Here is a 17,991-nt window from a genome sequence, read left to right on the forward strand (position 1 = left end):
GGAACGTTGTCACAAGCAGCTTGATAGATCCTTACTGGTATCCTGTGGAACCCTTCTGTGACAGCTTCCCGTAGTTAGGCCAAATTGCGTATGTCATTTGATACATTTTGTCCTTCAAAATGCCCCATAAGAAAAAGTCTGGTGGTTACAAATCGGGAAATCAAGATGGTCACAGATCCAAGTCGACCAATCCAGAGGTTCGGGAACGCTTCGTTCAGCCCCACCATCCTGACTGGCACACACTAACGTTTCTGAGTCTAGTGACCGTTATCCCCATTTTCAGGCTACACAGAGTTGCCATATGTAAACTTCTTGTCCAGAATTACAAATACTACAGTCAGTCAAACATCATATGCATAATAATGGGCCACCTTGTATATTCTATTCCGGTATGCAACCAGAAATGCGCAGGAGTTGGGATGATCAGTATAACATACAGGATATCTTGGTAATTTCAGGTAGTAAAAAATACAATAAACTTCAAGAATTGAATTAATGTGAAATCATTTTATAACAAAGAGTAGAAAATTATAGACGTAAAAAAAATAATAGAATTAACGTTCTTATAAAAATACCCCCAAAACGGAGATTCTTTGTGGGCAAAATAAAGAAATGGATCTTAGTCTTTTTCAGTTTTAGTTCTATTTATTCATTTCATCCAATCAAAAAAGAACATTCTTTTGTGTACTTTTTAAATCAAAAAAAGTAGAAAATAAAATAATATAAAAATATAATTAAAAACATGCTTTCCTTTAAAAATACAAAATGTCGTACTAAAAAGTAAACATAAATAAAATTAACTAAAGTAAAATTATCATGTCAATGAAATTACTTTTAAAAGTCTATTGATGCACGGCTAAAAAAGAAAAACATGGAAAACGCTCTCATATGGATTTACAATATACAATAAATTTTCTGCAATGAATTTATAATACAGGGTGTTATATAATGTGGCACAATATTTTGGGAACAGATTCATCACATCAAAATAAGAAAAAAGTTCATATGGACCTTTGCTCAAAAGTGCATAGTTTCCGAGTTATAGGGTAACAAAAACGTGAAATAATGAACTTTAAAAGTTCATAGCTGCACTATTATGGGACTTATCGTAGTCGGGTGAAGACATTACTGAGGAACTGGTATGTGAACTATCCTAATATCCATGTTTAAGAATGCTCCAGTACTTGCACACCAATTTTTAGAGAGGTAGGTGAAGAGTGATCAAATACTCCCAAACAGCCTCTCTAAAAATGATTGTGCAAGTACGAAGGTTCTGAAAGATGGATATTTGGATAGTTCACGTACCAGTTCCTCAGAATTATCTTGACCCAGCTACGAAAGGTCCCATAGTAGTTGAGCTATAAACTTTCAAAGTTCACTTATTTTACGTTTCCAGCACCCTATAACTCCGAAACTATCCGCTTTTGAGCACAAGTCTATATGAACTTTTTCTCCTATTTTGATGTGAAGAATCTGTTCCCAAAATATGGTGACACATTTATGTAACACCCTGTATATGAGAACGCTCCTCACGCTTTTCATTTTAGCCATGTATAAATAAAATATTTTAAAAACTAATTTCAATGGAAGCATAAGTATTTTTTTTAATTTTATGTACGATTTATTTTATATTTTAAGGAAACCAATTTTTTAAATTTATTTTACTTAATTTTTTTTATTTAATTCTTTTTAAGCTTGAAGTTTTAATTCTTTAAGCTTCTTTATTTCTGAAGATAGTTTCTTAAAAGTCTTTTTGTTATCTTCTTTTAGAATCTATCTTGATTCTTTGATGCGCTCTTCATATATTCTGTAGACAGTATGTTTGTTAACACAGCTTAGGAAATAGGAACTTACTGAATATTTTCCTTCCATCTGATTGCATTTTCCACTGTTTTCTAGCAGCAAGACTATTTCTAAGAGTAAGATTTTATTTATAAAGAAAATCACTCTCTAATGCATCGTTTACACGTAAAAATATCTACCTTAATTAAATAATCTGCAACAATTCTGAATAGGACGTTTTTTTTTTTTTTTTTTTTTTTGCATTTTAAAGGAACAAAAATCATCAAATCTTGAAGATGGACACGCATTTTCTAAAAATTTTTTAAAGTTTCTTAAAGTTCAATTCTGAAACTTTTTACAAAGGAACGTAACGTTGCACATTCAGTTTTCGTTATAAATACTAATTACTACAAAAAACAAAGTAAAAAGAACGAAAGAAAAATCTCTGTCTGAAAATTTTCCTTACTCTCGGCATGTTTTGAAGCATTTCCCTGAAGTTCCCTGTATTATTTTTATTTCCCTGACTTTCTAGGTGAGTGTGAATACTGGATAATTGATCATCATGTTAGAACTTCAATACACTGGAAATTTTTAACATTTTGACAACCTTCGAGAACCAATTTAGATATTCATGTAAATTACTTGCTTATAATGCAAAAACAATGCATTCTACTTACAGATTTCTGTAATTTCTGAATTTTCTTTAAGCTTTCAATCTTTCTACTCTTCCCTGGAGTCTTGGTCACGGAGGTTAAAAACAGGAAGAAAAAGAATAGAAACATCAAGGAAAATGAAATGAAATCTTTGAGTTTAACGTCCTACGGATATGCCGGTTAGGCTAAAGGAGACGGTGATAATGAGTAATGAATAAAATGGTGGAATAAAAAAAGTGGGAGGAAACGGGAGAACTCCGAGAAAACCCACGCACACGGTGTTTGTCCACCACAAAGTTAGAAACATCAAGGAATAAAAATGGAACGCACTTATCAAGGGAAGAGCTCTGTTGTACGAAAACACGTTGTCAACTACGTCAGCCTTCAACGGATTGGCAACCTTCCAACAAGAAACAAGGAAGGTGCACAAATTGACTCCACCATATTCAACGAACTTAAAAATTTCGTTATTGAATTCTCTATGTCCGTGTGTCTGTCTGTTATTATTTGAGATTTTTTTGAATTTTGAGCCCTCCATTCGATAGAACATCAAAAACTATCTGAGAAAGTGATGGAATTTTTCGCGTCACTCTTACTATTCTCGAGATATTTGCCAAAGAATGGCCGATTTCAGGATATTTAAGGAACCATATCTAAGAGGAGGATAAATATTTTGGTACCAAATAGTAACTGGTGGCCACTGGCCAACAGGCTACCGGTTAATATCAGTACCAAAATGTTAACCATCCTCTTCAGTATTGATTAACATCAATATCATCTCTCTATGACTTACTGTTCCCGAGATATTGGCCAAAAAATAGTTCCGATTTCGAGAGATTTAAGGAGCCATATCTCAGGAACCGTAAGTCGTAGGGAGATCACATTGGTGTTGATCAATATCTAAGAGGATGGTAAACATTTTAGTACCAAATTGTAACCGGTGGCCACTGGCCAACTAGCCACCGTTCATTAGATATTGGCCAAAAAAAAAAAAAAAATCGAATTTCGGGAGATTTAAGGATTCATATCTCGGGAACCATAAATCATAGAGAGATAATAGTTTGCGAATTTTTGCGAGAAACAGAGGAAGGTTCGGATAAAATGATTTACTTTTACATGTAGGAACAATCACAGTTATCCTTTCCGCTCCATCTCTCCACTCTTTTTAAGTTAGTTCTGGCAATGCTCTTGGAGCATTCTCAACTGGTATAGTTTGCATTCTCTTCATGCGTTGAACGCTGACGTACCTGACAACGTGTTTCCGTACAATACAGCTCTTCCCTTGGTAAGTCCATTCATTTTTATTCCTTGATGTTTCTGTTCTTTTTCTTCCTGTTTTTAACCTCCGTGACAAGGACTGCAGGGAAGAGCCAAAAGCTTGGAAGCATAAAGGAAATTCAAGAATTACTGAAATCTGTAGGTAGAACGATACTTGGTTATGAGTACAATAATTTTGTTATATACTACACTGAATATGTTGAGTGGATTAAACTAGCTAGAAGGAAATAAAATTACTTTCTCAAAATGGCAACAAAGCTGTAAACATAGACTCCGAGTCCAGTCATGAAATATGCAAAAGGAAGCCTATATCCTCTGGTATGTCCCTCTTCATTTGAGTAATAACCATAAAAAATTGGAGAATGCTTGAGAACTCCCTCGAAGTTCCACAGAGTTCGGAATTTTGTAGCGTCTTTCTTTTCTTCGTCCAGCATATCCTTTCTGAATCCATGTGCATCTTTCCCGGGAATCAATAGCTGAAAAAATACAACGAAACAAAAGAAAATAATTGGATCTCTGTTATCAAGGTTACCAATACACTGATTATCTATTACTGAAGTTAATATGAGAGCTTAACTCAATTCAACTTTTTAATGTTTATTTAGGGTTTAATTGAAAGAGATGGATACTATGGTTACAATCTAGTTAGACAGATTGATTGAGTAATGAACCAACGGAGATGTCAGGTACGAAGGATGTTTGTTTCCGTCAGAAGAACTAATTCTGTTGATATCGTCTGCAAGATATTCACTGAACGGTTTCGGCCACGTAAGTTGTAACCTTTGTTCACCAGGAAAGTTAATAAAATTACGCCATAACCCAAAAAATTGGGTTTATATGCAAATTAAAATTTGGTTGAAATAAAAAAAAAAATGTTAACGCAAAATTTACATAATGAAAAAGTTCATTATGTAACTTAAACTGTTTTTAGCATATAAAACAAATTTGCAAACAAATTACATAATAATTTTTAATATTTTATTGTAAATTTTTAATTTAAATTTAATATAAACTTATATAAATAATTAATAATTAATTTACATAAATTTATATAATTTAAATTTATATAAAGAAATTTTTGTTTGTTTTGTTTATTTTTAAAAAACAAATTTAAAACCAAAATACAACATGAATAAAAAGTTTATAACTAGCTAGTTACACTGACATTACATTACTTGTTATTAACTCACATTACTAAAAATAATTTTAAAAAATTAAAAAATGTAATGTTTTTGTCAAGATTTCCGAAAAAAATCGTCTTATGTATATAGTTTGACGTGGCAGAGAAAAAAAAACCGACAAATATAGGTTTTCAATAGTTTAGTTGCCATATTCAAATTGTTTACATTAATTGTGAATAATAATAATAATAATAATAATAATAATAATAATAATAATAATAATAATAATAATAATAATAATAATAATAATAATACAAAGTTTGAACCTGTGAAGCTTAGCGCCTCTGATGGAAAATTTTGAATCTGGTAGTTCGAATGTGCGTCTCAATGTCTGTGAAGCCATTTGAAGAAAATTGAACAAATGGGCAACATATATGTGTGGCTGTTCTACGTTCTAGCTGTTCTATCAAATTACGTATAATTGTAACCCGATTTATGAAGTGTATAGTGTTCTTTAGCGAACAAAGGTTTCTAAATTCCAAAAAGCGTTGTTATTCGTAAGTTTGCAATTGAATGTATTTATATCGTAGTGGTGAGTTGTATAATTGCATAAGATAGGTGAATAAGGTCTGGTACAATTACTATTTATGTGAGTGTTTATTTTTGTATTGTATAAGTATTATCTCACCTTTTCATATACTTTATGTAAATATAAATATCGGATATATGCATTACTAGAATTCAATTCAGACGTAAATGTTATTTGGATTATTAATTGGAAAATTATTCCTTAAAAGGTTTTTGCCAGTGAAATTTTTCCATTTAACGCTTTTTGATAAAGGCTTTGCATTACTTAATTGGTTAATTGAAGCTTTAAACATTATAATATGTTTTTTTTTCGGATAAATTTATTATATGTCTAATTTTTCATATTAGTTGTTACAAAATATGGCAATTATATGCAAAAGTTTTCATTTATCGAGTTCTAGAATACCTCCTTAAATATACCTACCTTAGGATAGGTATTTCTCTTTCAGGCTCAAGAAGCAAGCGAGTAGAACAAAGTTAATTTCTTAATAAGTTATTGAAATTTTGCTATTTTTATACCATAACTAATTTCCAGAATTTTTTTCTAAAAAGTAATGTTCAATGGCCCAGTCTCTTGTTCTGGTCTAACTAACCAGCGGCCCGTGACGGAGATTTCAAATAGCACGTTATAACTGTCAGTTCCTTCACAAAGAAATTGTCACAAAAAATGTTCTGCATAAACAACCAATTTAACAAGAGACCTCTTTCCAACTATGAACCCTTGCAACAAAAATGCAAATTGAGTGTGCAAAATGATTCGATCTTAAATGTAACTTTCCTAATGAACAAGGCACAAGTTAAATGGCCGAAATCGTCTAGTAACAATCTTCTAGACGCAATCAATGGAATTTATGATTTCATTCCTTATTTTGATAATCTTTTTATTTCTGTTTATCTCTTAATATTTATCACTTTAAAGCTTCTTTTTTTAATTAATTTTCAGTTTAGATTTTCTTGCATTTTTCAGTTAAAATTTAGTTTTCTTTAGCTGATCGCGCGAAGCGGGTTGAATGAAGCTAGTGTTTTATAACTGAAATTTTGTATTATTTAGGAATGTGCATAATTTTCTTTGGAATATTACAAAAAAATACTATAATATAATCCAATAAATTTTCAATATCTTTACACAAAGTACTTGACGAAATCATTATCTTGAAACCATCGAGGTAAATACCAGTAGCGTAGCATTAAGTTTCGCAATGGGTAGACAGGATATATATATATATATATATATATATAGAGAGAGAGAGAGAGAGCGAGAGTTCAGTGCTCCACGATCATGCTCTGAGACTAAGGCAAATGGTGATGAGTTGGATGATAGTGGTGGAGTGACGAAACTGGGAGAGAACGGGAGAGAATCTCGAGAAAATCTACACACACAGTGTATGTCCCGTATAAAACAAGGTAGGATTTGGAATCTAACCAGGAACCCTACGTGTCAGAGGTGACTGCTCTGCTACCGAGCTACCGAGGCTTCTCTTTAAACACTTGTTACAATTTTTTTTCCATTTACATTATTCCATAATAACAATAGCTTTAGAATTTTCTATTTAACCATTTTCTTTATTTATTTTGGAATTATTTGCACAGTTTGAAACCTCATATCAATATTGAGATAGTTTGACGTCTCTTGTATCCTGAAATCCACATGTTTATACTTCACATATATCCAAATATATGAAAATTATCAATTATATAATCTATTATTTGGGGCCGCGGTGGCTCAGTGGTGCATGGGGTCTTTGGTTCGATCCCAGCTCGTGCCAAGTGAATTTTGTGGTGGACAAACACCGTGTGTAGGGTTTTCTTGGAGTTCTGCCGTTTCCTCCCACTTTCTTCATTCCACCATTTCATTCATTTCTCATCATCACCGTCTAGTTTAGCCCAGCCGACATAATCGTGGGACGAAAAACTCAATTTCATTTCATTTTTAATCTATTATTAGAAAGAGCAGACACATGGTGCAAAATATCGTATCAATATCCAGAACCTAATAAAATTATGAGGTTAAGGTTTTTACTTCCTGATGAAACCTCTGAATGAGTAAAATTATAGGAACTCTGTTTTAATAATAATTTCCGAAAGGAACATTTTTAGTGTAACAATTTTTACATTTTCATATATACGTATATTTGAAACTCGTAACAAAATTTCGTTAGAAACTTATTTTCGCGTGGTTGCACTACTATCTATAATGTACAGAAAACTAATTTCAATAAACACATTCCTTAGTGATTAAATTAAACCAGTATATCGATATAAATTTATTCTGACAAATCTCGGTATATACACTTAATACATTAAATTGAATTAATAATTTACTTTTATGTAAAATCTTCCTATTAGATTTGCACGATTCCTGATTCAAAAAGTAAACTCATAAATTGGCTATTTTTAAAGTTAATACTAATTTTTATGAGAGCTTAGACATGCCATTTAACAACAACTGGTGCAGTAAATCTATTTCCAATCATTTGATTTGCACATTATAAATAAGTAACTCAGGCAGACCCAAATACAAATTTACCTAACGATTTTAAAAACAACAATAAAATAGCAGCTGCTCTTGCTTTTGCCTTTCCCAGTGTTGATACACTCTAGTATTGCGATTAAACAGAAACTGAACCTAGATCGTGAAAGATTTATATGAATTACTGTATCGATAAAACCTTCTTAAGGTAGTTATTAATTTAAGTTTTTATTTCCTTCTATTTCTTAATAATTTTCCTTGAAATATGATTGAATATCTAAAAGGAAGAATGAAAAGTATACTGGATTTAAAATGGTATCATTTCGCTAAGTATGGCATCACTGCTACTGAGACGTTTTGCTCGATGTCTCTTTGCTAGGTTGTTTCAGCGAGTGAGAAGCCTACAGCCACATGCGCGCGCCGTTTTCTCAAGTGATTTGTTTCAGCTACGTTGAGACATATTTCTTGTTGTCTCTCTGCAGCCTGTTTGACGGAGATAGAAATCCCCCCCCCCCCTGAGTTTTGAAAAGTAAAATTATTTAGAAAGACTCTACTACTATTCTTAATAACCAAGCTATCGCTGGCCCTAGTATTTCTGTATTTTTCTTCAACATGAAATGTATATTATTCCTTATTAAGAAGGAAATTCTAAAGCTATGTTCTTTTAATTTGAAAGGGTAGACTGTCTCAATGTCTCATAGCACTCTACGCTACTGGTAAATACGCATGTAATCAAATCAATTAGGTTTGTTTGCTCAGACCTGTTCTCGTGTTTATCGATAATCATTTTGTTTACATATACCTTCGTCGTCAAATTTCAGCACCCTGAGATTACTTCCATTTAGTTTTCTAAGTAAAGAGCGTACAAAGAGAACGTCAAGAGGTCGACCATTTGAAATATCTGGGAAGTATTTTGACGAAAGACGTGTACTGCACCAAAGAGATCAGGTCAAGAATTGCCATAGCTAAGGAGGAATTAAACAAGATAAGGCCACTCTTAACTAGCAGGCTTAATATTGGACTTAGGAAGAAGTTGGTCAAGTGCTATATATGGTGTGTTAGACTGTATGGTTCAGAGACTTGGACGTTACGGAAGTTAGAGAAGAAATATTTAGAGAGCTTCAAAATGTGGTATTGGAGGAAAATGGAGAAGACAGAATGGACAGAGGGAGTAATAAAATGAAGATGTTTTAAAACGGATAGGAGAGAAGAGGACGTTTCTAGGCACCATCCTTCGTAGAAAGGCCAATTGGATTGGACATATCTTGCGAAGAAATTATCTCCTTCATACCGCCACAGAAAGAAAGACGGAAGGAAAGCGAAGAATAGAAAGAAAAGGAACACAACTGAACGATGATTTGAAAAGCAGAAGAAAATATTGGGAGTTAAAAGAGGAAGCTGAAAATCGAGAAACATGGAAGTAACATTTCCTGTCCCAAATCTAAAATAAGTAAAAAATAGTCCCAGGACTTGCCGAAGGGCAGAATACTTAATAATAATAATAATAATAATAATAATAATAATAATAATAATAATAATAATAATAATAATAATAATAATAATAATAATAATAATAATAATAACACAATAGTATCTTACCTCAGGTACGGCAACAAATGCTGTTAAAAGAACTGTGATTACAAAATTCACCCAAAACAACCATCGCAGGAAAGTGAAATAAGAGGCAACAACAGAGCCAAAGTGGGATTCTATTTCCTTGATTCGAAGTTCCCAAGGGATTAGAGTGTTCGCTAAATTTGCCAATTCTCGCTTTGTATGCTGCCAAAACTAGAAGAAAGAGAAAGCAATTACTTATGACTTAAAATGAAAACAATATGTGATTCAGGTATTGCTTAAACACGAATATAGTACAATTTCAAACTAAATCAACTTTTCTTAACAGCAGTGAAATTATTTCAAGACCATGATAGCCAATCGATGTAAGCTAATAAATGAAATATTGCTACCATTAAAAAGGGTTAACTACCTGCTTCTGTCACCAAGAGACACAAGAAAATTGACCCCATCTTCTCTTGAATAATGTCACACGAAGGTTTTGACATTCAAGGGAAAAAGTTGGTTTTGTTTGTGTGCAAACTATTTTTTCATCGACCTAGAATTAACCAAAAGCCATTCATGGAAAGGAACTTCTTCCAGACTCCACACTAGGTTTCAGAGGCGTTCACGCCTACAATTCGAAATACGATGCTGCAATCAACAAACCTTAATTACTTACTACTTAATATAGAAATACTTGCACTTAGCGTATTTGTTTTGATTAATGTTTAAACGGATATTCTAGGTTTGGAGCTATATATAACTTAAAATCTTTTTGGATTTAGATTTTAGTTTAGCGTCCTTTTCAACTGTGAGACTATATGAGACATAGACCTACAGCTTAACGTGGGATCCGAAACACATGAGCTCCCGTCGAGAATCGAACCCCGTTCTCCCACGCCAAAGACGCATACGCTAACCGCTTGTCCACGAGGGAGCTCTAACTTAAAATCTGAATAAAGCAAATATTATTATCCGTGTAGGTAATGAGTTTGAGAAATGAAATATTGTCGAAATTGTAACACAGATTATTAATATTAAGACTTTGCTTGTAACACTGTCTGTATCAGACATATTATCTTATTGTTAGGAGGTAAACTAGCAGTGGTGCTATTCAGCCGGTTCGCACCGGTTTGCTAGAACCGCTTGTTAAAATATTTCAAGTTCGCAGAACCGTTTGTTATTCAGGCAGTTTTACCCAGTTATACCCAAGAACAAGTAAATTTTAGTTTGACTATCTTTGTTTATAGAAATTCTTACAGCCACAGGGTTAAACTCTAGAAACAAGACATAAGCGTTTATTTCTTAATCTGAAATGCTCAGATATCAAGAATGAGAACTGGAATCACATGAGTGTAGTCGTGAGGGTTATTTATATATAAAACGTATACATACCATTATCAACAATTGTCGATCCATTGCTGGATTAAGGTCTTTCCAATACTTTTTGACAACCATCTATCTTGGATAATTCGTTTCCAAGATATTCGCAGTGCTACTTAATTTCGTCTCTCTACCTTGTATTTGTGACGACTTCATTTGTGCATACTGTGTAGGTTCCTGCTTGTCATTACAGTAAATAATTTGCTTTTGTCTACTTTGTAAGGTTTTTCCTAAGAGAGAGTTACTGTATATCTATCTATCTACCTATCCATCTATTACCTCTCTCTTTCTGTATATATATATATATATATATATATACAGGGTGGTAGGTAACTCCACCGACAAACTTTTGGAGATGATTCCTTATATGAAATGAAAGAAAAAAGTTCTAATAAACATGGGACGAAAAACGTCTCCTTTCAGAGTTATGAACCGCCAAAAATTCGAAAATTCACATTTCGAAACGCTCTGCCTTAGAAACTACAGGACCGATCCCAAGCAGTTTCAGGAATTACAAAGGAACTAGTATGCGAACTATCTAAATATCCATGTTTTACCATCCTCCGTTATCGGCGAAACGAACTGTAAAAAGGAAATTGAGGTATAGGGATACTCCTTTAAGTACTAATAACCCTTTCGTTTCGCCGATAACGGAGAATGGTAAAACATGAATATTTAAATAGTTCGCATACTAGTTCCTGTGTAATTCCTTAAACCGCTTGTTATAGGTCCTATAGTTTCTAAGGCAGGGCGTTTCGACACATGGTTTTTCGAATTTTCGGCGGTTCATAACTCTGAAATGAGACATTTTTCGACCTATGTTTATAAGAACTTTTTTTCTTTCATTTCATATAAGGAATCACCTCCCAAAGTTTTCGGTGGAGTTACTTACCACCCTGTATATATATATATATTTCACAGAACCAGTTGTTAAAAAATTAGAATAGTACCACTATAAACTAAGAACGAGAAATGTTTACTTTGGATTTAATAACTTAGTCTAATAGTTCATTTACATTATTAAGTATCATTATTATGGATAAGTACATAATATCATTATTAAGTAAATTAACTATTAGACGAATGAATTTAATAATGATCATGCTTTTCAATGTGGAATATTGTAAGGATTGTGATATGAAATATATTGGGGAGACGGGGACATTATTGAAAGAATTAAATAACATAAAAGTGATGTGAAATATGGCAGAGAAACTAACGCAATCTTTAAACACGTCAAAGAAAAAGGACATGATGTGAACTGGGAAGAAGTTAATGTACTGGAACAGGGAAAAAGGTTGTGGCCGAGAAAGTGGAAAGAGGCTTGGTTGATAGAAAAGGAAGGGATTGTAAACTTAATGAATTGGACCAAAGGTATCAGCATTAATAAAGAATGGAAAATATTATTGATAAATACAGAAAAATGTATGTGAATTAATGTATTCAATGGTTGCTTGCTCCTTGTTGTCTTCTTTCTGGTAGAATGTTATGTTTTCCCATTGGTCAGTTCAGATGGAGTTCCACGCTTCTGATTGGCTGTTTGAACGGGCCAATGAGAGAGCAGATAGGGAGATGAATTGTGTATATATACTTGAGTAGTTTTTTGTATCACTCAGTGTACGTCTGATGAGGATCTTGGCTAGAAGATCGAAACGTCACGTGTAAATGTGTTTTAATATAAAATAAATGCAGTCTTGTTCAGCAGTTTGTTTATTTTTCCAAAATGCTATTATTAACACAAAAACACAATTTAGATATTTGTAAGAGAGGTTTTGTCAGCATTATATAAAATCCTCTCATTTTGTTGGCAAGATCCCATACGCAGATGAAACTGTTGGAATTTTTTAATGAGGATTTAGGCAAAATTGATCAACTGTTAACGAGATATTTACCATTCGTCAAATATTCGAGAAGCAATGGGAATACAACACCTTAGTACGAAAAGCAATGGGAATACTTATTGATTTTAGAAAGGCTTACAATTCGTTTATGAGGAAAACATTGTACAATAATTCTACGGAATTTAGTATACCAAAAACCTAGTTAGATTATATCAGATATATTTAAATGAAATTCAAAGTTATGTCCAAGTAGGAAAATGCCTGTCCACTAGATTTCACGTGGAGAATGGCCTGAAACAAGGAGGTACTTTGTCACTATTACTAATAAATTTTGTTCCGGAATACGTTTTAAGGAAAATTAAAGGCAGCAACCAAAATCTAGAGGTGAATGGCACTTAACAGGTTATGATTTATGCTGATTATATCAATCTGATTGAAGGTAACGTAAAGACAATGAAAAGAAACGCAGAAGTTTTATTAAACGCCTGCAGGGATATGAGGAACAGGAATGGGGAATAACGGAAACTTCATAACGAGGAACTACATAATTCATATCGTTTACCAAACATTGTTAGGGGGCTCAGGTGGGCAGGTTATGTAGCCAGAATGAAAGAAAGTAGGAATGATTAACAAAAGATTTACGATGAAACTCAATTATCGGATTAATGAGTTCTAGATATAATCCGGATATGCAGAAATCCTTATAAGGAGGAAATATATTCTGAGATGGAAAAAAAACTACACAATTGATTTTGTTTAATAAAAGGGTAGGCCTAATGTATGTTGAAAATAAGATCATTTTTATAACACAAAGAGTGAAAAATAGACAGACTGTAATAGGACTTGAACCCAGGACCTCCGGCATACCGTGTCGATGCATTAACCATTACAAATTGGTGGTTAATGCATCGGCACTGTATGCCGGAGGTCCCGGATTCAAGTCTCGGTCCAGTCTGCCACTTTTTCAGTCTCTGTGTTATAGAATTCACATGTACAGAGGGTCTGGTATGTTTAAAAGATCGGTTGTTTCCTCTTTCATTAATATATAAGATCATTTTTACTTGAAACACTGAAACAAATACAGAAAGTTCCAATTAAATATACATGTTAACATTGGTTTAAATATGGATTTCACGGAAGTTATACTCGTATTTTTACGAACGAATACACACAGTTCACATATGAAAAGTTTTTTTTTTTTTTTTAAATTTAATTTTTTGTGTTACGATATTGATCCAGATGACTGCAATTCGGATAGTCCTAGTTATATTGTATTGATATGCATGATAAATAATGAGTGAATTTGAACATTATTATTAAATTTTTAGTTTTTCTTCAGGTATTATTGATAGACATTATTAGGATAACATAAATATTAGTATGTACATAATTTCTTTACTATGTTTGACATAATTTTATGGTAGGAAACATGTATAAACAAACATCGTTCCTGAGTGGCGAGCTTTGCGGAGAGTGAAAAAAAAAAAAAAAAAAAAACTTGAACAATTTAGAGTACATTAAAGACTTCATGAAGTAAAAGGCAAAAATTCTAACCAAAGCATATACTATCTAATAAATAATATCGTTACAGTTTCGGAAAAGTACCTTTGCCTTCATCAGACACATTATGGAATACAATTTCTAAGACCACAGTTTATATATCTCAGAAAATGAGAGGACGTCATATCTTGGAACCTATAAGTGCTTCCTTTCATTTTTAACAATTTTTAATTGATTACATATTTGCAATTTTTAATGATCAATTTTCGCTTGAATATGAAATTTTTAATTGGCACACACGTGTTATTATAATGAACAATTTTCACTTTTGAGAACCTTAAATTTTTAATTGGCTATCTGCTACTCAACACCCTTGTGTTACCTCTTTTCTCCTTTTCTGCTTTACCCAATATCCTTCTTTATACATTATGTATATTTAATCCATTATTCCCGTTCATAAGTTCCTCGCTTTCTTCCTTTCATTCCATTCTGTTTCTTTCTATTTTTTTAACAATGCTCCTTCTCTCTCTTTCCAGCCCCTTTACGCTTTCCCAGTCTATTTCGTGTCCTGTCTCCTTAACATGTTTATATATTGCGTTACTATCCCTCTTCAATCTTACGTCGTAATTATGTTCTTTGATCCTTTAAATATACATGATGTATAGAGAAGGATCAAACACTGAAATAGGGCCTGTTGAAATTTGGCCATTTCGCGATTTTGGATAGCCCTAGCTCTGAAGCTATGCTTTTTTTTCCCACTGGTGAATATGAACTTTTTCTGTTATTTTGGTGTGAGGAATCATCTCCTTCAGTTTGTCGGTATAGTTAATTAACACCCTGTATATATATATATTAATGGGACATGTGTTATTTTTTTCAGATTTCTTTATATTTGGAAACTGAAGCGTTTATCATTTTGAATTGCATACTGTTGATTAGTTCAAGTATGACTAGACCTGTAATGCTTGCAGTGCATTCTATAAAGCTATTAACGTTAGTGCTATGCATTTTTAAAATTGCTTTTATATCCTTTCGTAGTCAAGTAATTAACACGCTGGACCCTGATTCAGTTCCCAGTACGGGTGCTTGTTTTGAATACAAACTCGAGACCTGAAAAGGGATGCTAAACTCTGCCCAATCGATCAAACTGCTGACCTTGCTAGGCTTTTAACTTAGAAATAAAACTGAACTTAATATTTTTCTTCTTCTTTACTTTATTTTCGTTATTATAATCATCTTTCAACCTTTCGATGAGAATTTCGATTAATAATGGTTAGTAATTTTGGCTTAATCTTACCTTTATCAACCAAATATTGAATCTGGCTAGCATATCCTTTGTGCTTTTACTTTGGGCTAATCGCTCTTGAAGCTCTCCTTCATGGACTTTGACATATGATTTAGCCTGTCTCACAAGTCGAACCTTTTTCCTCATTCCCCACGGCTGCTGCTTGACACTTTCTAAAACTTCTTTGTGAAGACGGATGTTCTCAAAGATCTGCTCTTGGGTCACTCCGTCCTCGATAGATATTGCTGTACTGTGAAAAATATAAAACAATGCTATAAAAAATAAAAAAAATATGGCTTTATTTTAAGACCTGAGTATGCATTAAAGTGTAGGTTTTGCTGATGTCGCACTGTAGAGTATTGATTTTCGACCTTTGATCAGCAATGGCATGAAAGATGTGGTGATATACTAAAAGTTACACTGGTTCCTATATTGCTTTTTATTTATTTTTTTAAATGTCATCTGATAGACTTTCTCCTTTCTGACAATAATTGGCACGTATGTGAAGTCAAATTTACTTGCAGAAAGTACACAGAGAAGCAGTGAAACCCACGGACGGGACGGAAAGGTAGTGGGTCAAGTGGATATATAGAGTAATACATGAGGCAATCGCTTCCAAAAATTGGAATTTAAAAAAATATATATGCAAAAAATATTGATTTACTCCCTTTACTGATCCAAGGAAACTCAAGTGATTTACTCTGTTCTGAATGTTTGGTTGTCGTACTACCGAGGACGGAAGAAGAAACCTCCGAAACAATTGAAAATGACTGCGTCAGAGCTTTTTTTTTTTAATTTGACCGTTCTAGTAAACCAGATGTCTACACAGCCACACACACACAAAAAATAAATAAATAAATAAATAAATAAATAAAAAATAAAAATAAAAGTTCTGTGCACTGGACCCCAGGGTATGGAATCGATGAGTTTCGTTACACAGAAACCAAATTTCAAACCCCAGCGTATGGAATCGATGAATTTCGTTACACAGAAACCAAATTTCAAACCCCAGCGTATGGAATCGATGAATTTCGTTACACAGAAACCAAATTTCAAACCCCAGGGTATGGAATCGATGAATTTCGTTACACAGAAACCAAATTTCAAAGCCCAGGGTATGGAATCGATGAATTTCGTTACACAGAAGCCAAATTTCAAAACCCCAGGATGATAGATTGTGTCAATTTTGTTTTATGGTCCAAAAACGTGTGTCCCCTATCCAAAATCACTCTCAAGTTTTTCGCCAATAACAAAAAATTGACACAATCGCTCTTCCTGGGGTTTCGAAATTTGGATTCTGGGCAACGAAATACATGGAATCCATGCCCTGGGGTCCGATGTACAGAACTTTTATATTTTTGTGTGTGGCTGTGCTATCATTTATCCACACTACTAAAGAAAAAATCATTCAGAGGAAAATATTCTAGAATAACAACGAGGTCATTGAATTTGTAGAGAAGTAGTTACATCAGAAGAATATATATAATATTTGAGAGTTAAATCAAGAAAATTGCTCGAAATACTGGAGCTGAAAATTTCAACTGACTACTTACTCTCCTGAACTGTTGGTGAAGACAGACGATCGTCTTGCGATTTGTTGCATGGTGTCTCTTTCTGGTGAAAAAGGCGAAGATGGGCGCCGCCCGACGTTTTTACGTTTATTGTGTCTTTTAGTAGATGTCCTTCTGATCATTATCGCGCTAACACTAGCGCAATAATCTTCATCATCATCTTCACCATCTGTAAAGGGAAATTATAAATATTGACACATTATTTGAAAGATGATTCGATATGAATTTCGTCATTTTTTTAGCAAATGTACATAGCATGGGTGAACACGAGAGTTTTGGATATATTTTGGACTGTCGAATATAATAAATACAGTACATAACAAGTTAAACTAGCACTTCGATAGAGAGTATTTATTTGAGATCACTCCAAATGTTTCAGAATCAATAGCGTATAATAAAAATACGAATTACAACTTGACTGTATTTGTAGTTTCATATTTGACGAATATATTTCTGTTTATACAAGTCTGTGGGTCTTAGAGCTGGAGCTTGCGATTAACGGTGCTTGAGGCAGCACCAACTGCATTGTCGCCATGATGCTGAGCACGGAGTAGTTTCGTGTGATAATGTTTTATGATTTCATAGTGAGTGTTAGACCCCAGAGCTCTTTAAGACGTTTAGGCATTTGGAAACTCTGCTTCTTTGAAAACAAAGGTATATAACTGGTTTCGAGAATTTCGCAAGAGTAAGTAAATTTTGTCTGATGGACCCAGAAGTGGAAAAATTGCAACAGTGAATCCTGAAAACATTGCTACTATGGGAAGAATAATACAGATATGCAAAGATGGATTGATACAGTTTCATGCTGGACAAGCTTGGTATCACGAATCAAAATTGGTGTCTCAGTGTGCACAGCAACGAAGCATGAATATATCACTTGAATCTTGAAGGCAAGCTACAATCAAATTTGGGTTCATGGAGGAACTCTTACACCACAAAATATTTGATGTGCAAGGGATGTG

At 33.3% G+C, this 17,991-nt stretch overlaps 1 protein-coding gene across 1 annotated transcript in view; it reads right to left on the reverse strand.

The window, feature by feature from the left end:
* The window catches only part of LOC145673943 (transmembrane channel-like protein), a 123,423-nt gene that overhangs the window by 87,527 nt on the left and 17,905 nt on the right, over window positions 1-17,991 (reverse strand). Inside the window, exons 3-6 of the mRNA XM_081743758.1 lie at window positions 17,012-17,198; window positions 15,471-15,708; window positions 9,492-9,680; window positions 3,951-4,189 (exon numbers count right to left, since the gene is read on the reverse strand). Of these exons, the coding sequence (XP_081599884.1) occupies window positions 3,951-4,189; window positions 9,492-9,680; window positions 15,471-15,708; window positions 17,012-17,198 (853 nt within the window). The remainder of the gene's footprint in view (window positions 1-3,950; window positions 4,190-9,491; window positions 9,681-15,470; window positions 15,709-17,011; window positions 17,199-17,991) is intronic.

Source organism: Thermobia domestica, chromosome 17 (assembly GCF_964235325.1).
Source record: "Thermobia domestica chromosome 17, izTheDome1.hap1.1, whole genome shotgun sequence".
In the NCBI taxonomy this organism is placed as follows: domain Eukaryota; kingdom Metazoa; phylum Arthropoda; class Insecta; order Zygentoma; family Lepismatidae; genus Thermobia; species Thermobia domestica.